The 1,839-nt window shown below is 34.4% G+C and overlaps 1 protein-coding gene across 1 annotated transcript in view; it reads left to right on the top strand.

Moving 5' to 3' along the window:
- The window catches only part of LOC107630581 (probable pectinesterase/pectinesterase inhibitor 12), a 4,129-nt gene continuing 2,912 nt past the window's right edge, over nucleotides 623-1,839 (top strand). Inside the window, exon 1 of the mRNA XM_016333770.2 lies at nucleotides 623-1,691. Coding sequence (XP_016189256.2) covers nucleotides 623-1,691 — 1,069 coding nt within the window. The remainder of the gene's footprint in view (nucleotides 1,692-1,839) is intronic.

Here is a 1,839-nt window from a genome sequence, read left to right as displayed (position 1 = left end):
AAACAAACAAATTCTAAATGACTATCTACATCACGTATTACTTTTTTTCTTTTCGGTTCTTCGAATTTGAGCAAATTGTGTAAATTTTATACTATCTACGTTACGAATTATTTTTTTTTAAGAAAAAGTATAGGTAAACCATTATTATTACTTATATTATGATTGTTGAAGCTTAATATAATACCTTAACTCTCACTCTTATATTATATATAGTGTTGGGACTTGGGAAACACCTAAACGAACCTTTTAACAACAAATATCTTCACTCCACCAAATATATATATATATAAAGAAAAAAGAGGTGTAGAAAAACACTCCACTTCCAATAAAATAAAAAAACACTTTATTCCTAAATTATTCTCTAAATCTTACTATTAGGATAATTATCTGCACACCTAATAAATTAAATATGCACCCATTGTTAATTGTGCGTGAGTAAATCGAATCAAAAAAAATAATCATCTAATTAAAAATAATAAACATAATCATCTAAATACCTATTAAATTAAACATTTAACATATCCATTATTCATATTATTTAATATTCTCATTGTCTACCTCTACTTTTTCAAACTACAAAAGTCCATGACATTATTGTCCGTGTGTTTAGCTATTTGATTTAATGCCATTGTCGTATATGTATAATCAAACACATGAAGTTCAAAGCCCGTGTTGCTTTAGATTCTGTTCAGTATTCACTATCACCAATTATTTAAAGGGATTCAGATACTCTGCTTCCTTCTCATCATTCACGAGTTCGTTCCGTGAACATCATTATTCCATGGCTTCCACCTCTCATAAACTCACCTTCCTCTTTTCTCTCACACTCTTTTTATTCTTCTCCTCATCACATGCTTATGCTGCTGTTAACTCTTCAAATTCCTCAACACTATTTCACACCAACCTTTCTTCCTTAAGATCTTTCTGCAAAACCACCCCTTACCCAGAAACATGCTTCGAATCACTGAAGCTTTCAATCTCAATAAACATAAGTCCAAACATCATTACCTACCTCCTTCACTCCCTACAAGTCGCAATTTCGGAAGCCACAAAGCTATCAACACTTTTCCAAAGCGTTGGTGCCTCAAACTCAAACATCAGAGAGAAACAAAAGGGTTCAATCCAAGACTGCAAGGAGCTTCACCAATCAACTTTAACATCTCTAAAGAGATCACTCTCCGGGGTTCGTAACTCCCAGAACTCAAGAAAATTGCGTGATGCTAGAACCTTCCTCAGTGCAGCACTCACAAACAAGAACACTTGTCTAGAAGGCCTAGACTCTGCTTCCGGAACCATGAAACAAAAACTGGTAAACTCCGTTATTAACACTTACAAGCACGTGAGTAATTCCCTCTCAATGCTTTCTAATCCAGGAAATGACGACAACGATGGCGGATTCATGAAGAAAAGCTTGGAAGATGGGGAGCAGTATGATCCAAACGAGGTGATTGTTGTGGCGAAAGATGGAACAGGGAACTTCAGCACTGTTTCTGATGCAATAAACTTTGCTCCCAATAACAGCTATGTGAGGACGGTAATCTATGTGAAAGAAGGGGTTTATGAGGAAAATGTTGAGATCCCAAGTTGTAAGCCTAACATTGTTCTTGTTGGAGATGGAAGTGACGTCACTCTCATTACTGGTAGCAGAAGTGGTGGTGATGGATGGACCACTTTCAGATCTGCAACTCTAGGTGAAGTCTTTGTATCCCTTTTTCTTGCTTTCTCCTCTCTATCATTCACATTTTGTAAAACAAATTTGGATTTAATTCTTAATTTTTTTCAATATTACAATTTTAAATTATATCAAGATCATATAATTATAGTACATAATAAGTAAAT

This window comes from Arachis ipaensis, chromosome B03, assembly GCF_000816755.2.
Source record: "Arachis ipaensis cultivar K30076 chromosome B03, Araip1.1, whole genome shotgun sequence".
NCBI lineage: Eukaryota > Viridiplantae > Streptophyta > Magnoliopsida > Fabales > Fabaceae > Arachis > Arachis ipaensis.
The sequence above is the reverse complement of the archived record's forward strand: the minus strand, read 5'-3'. Positions and strand labels throughout refer to the sequence as shown.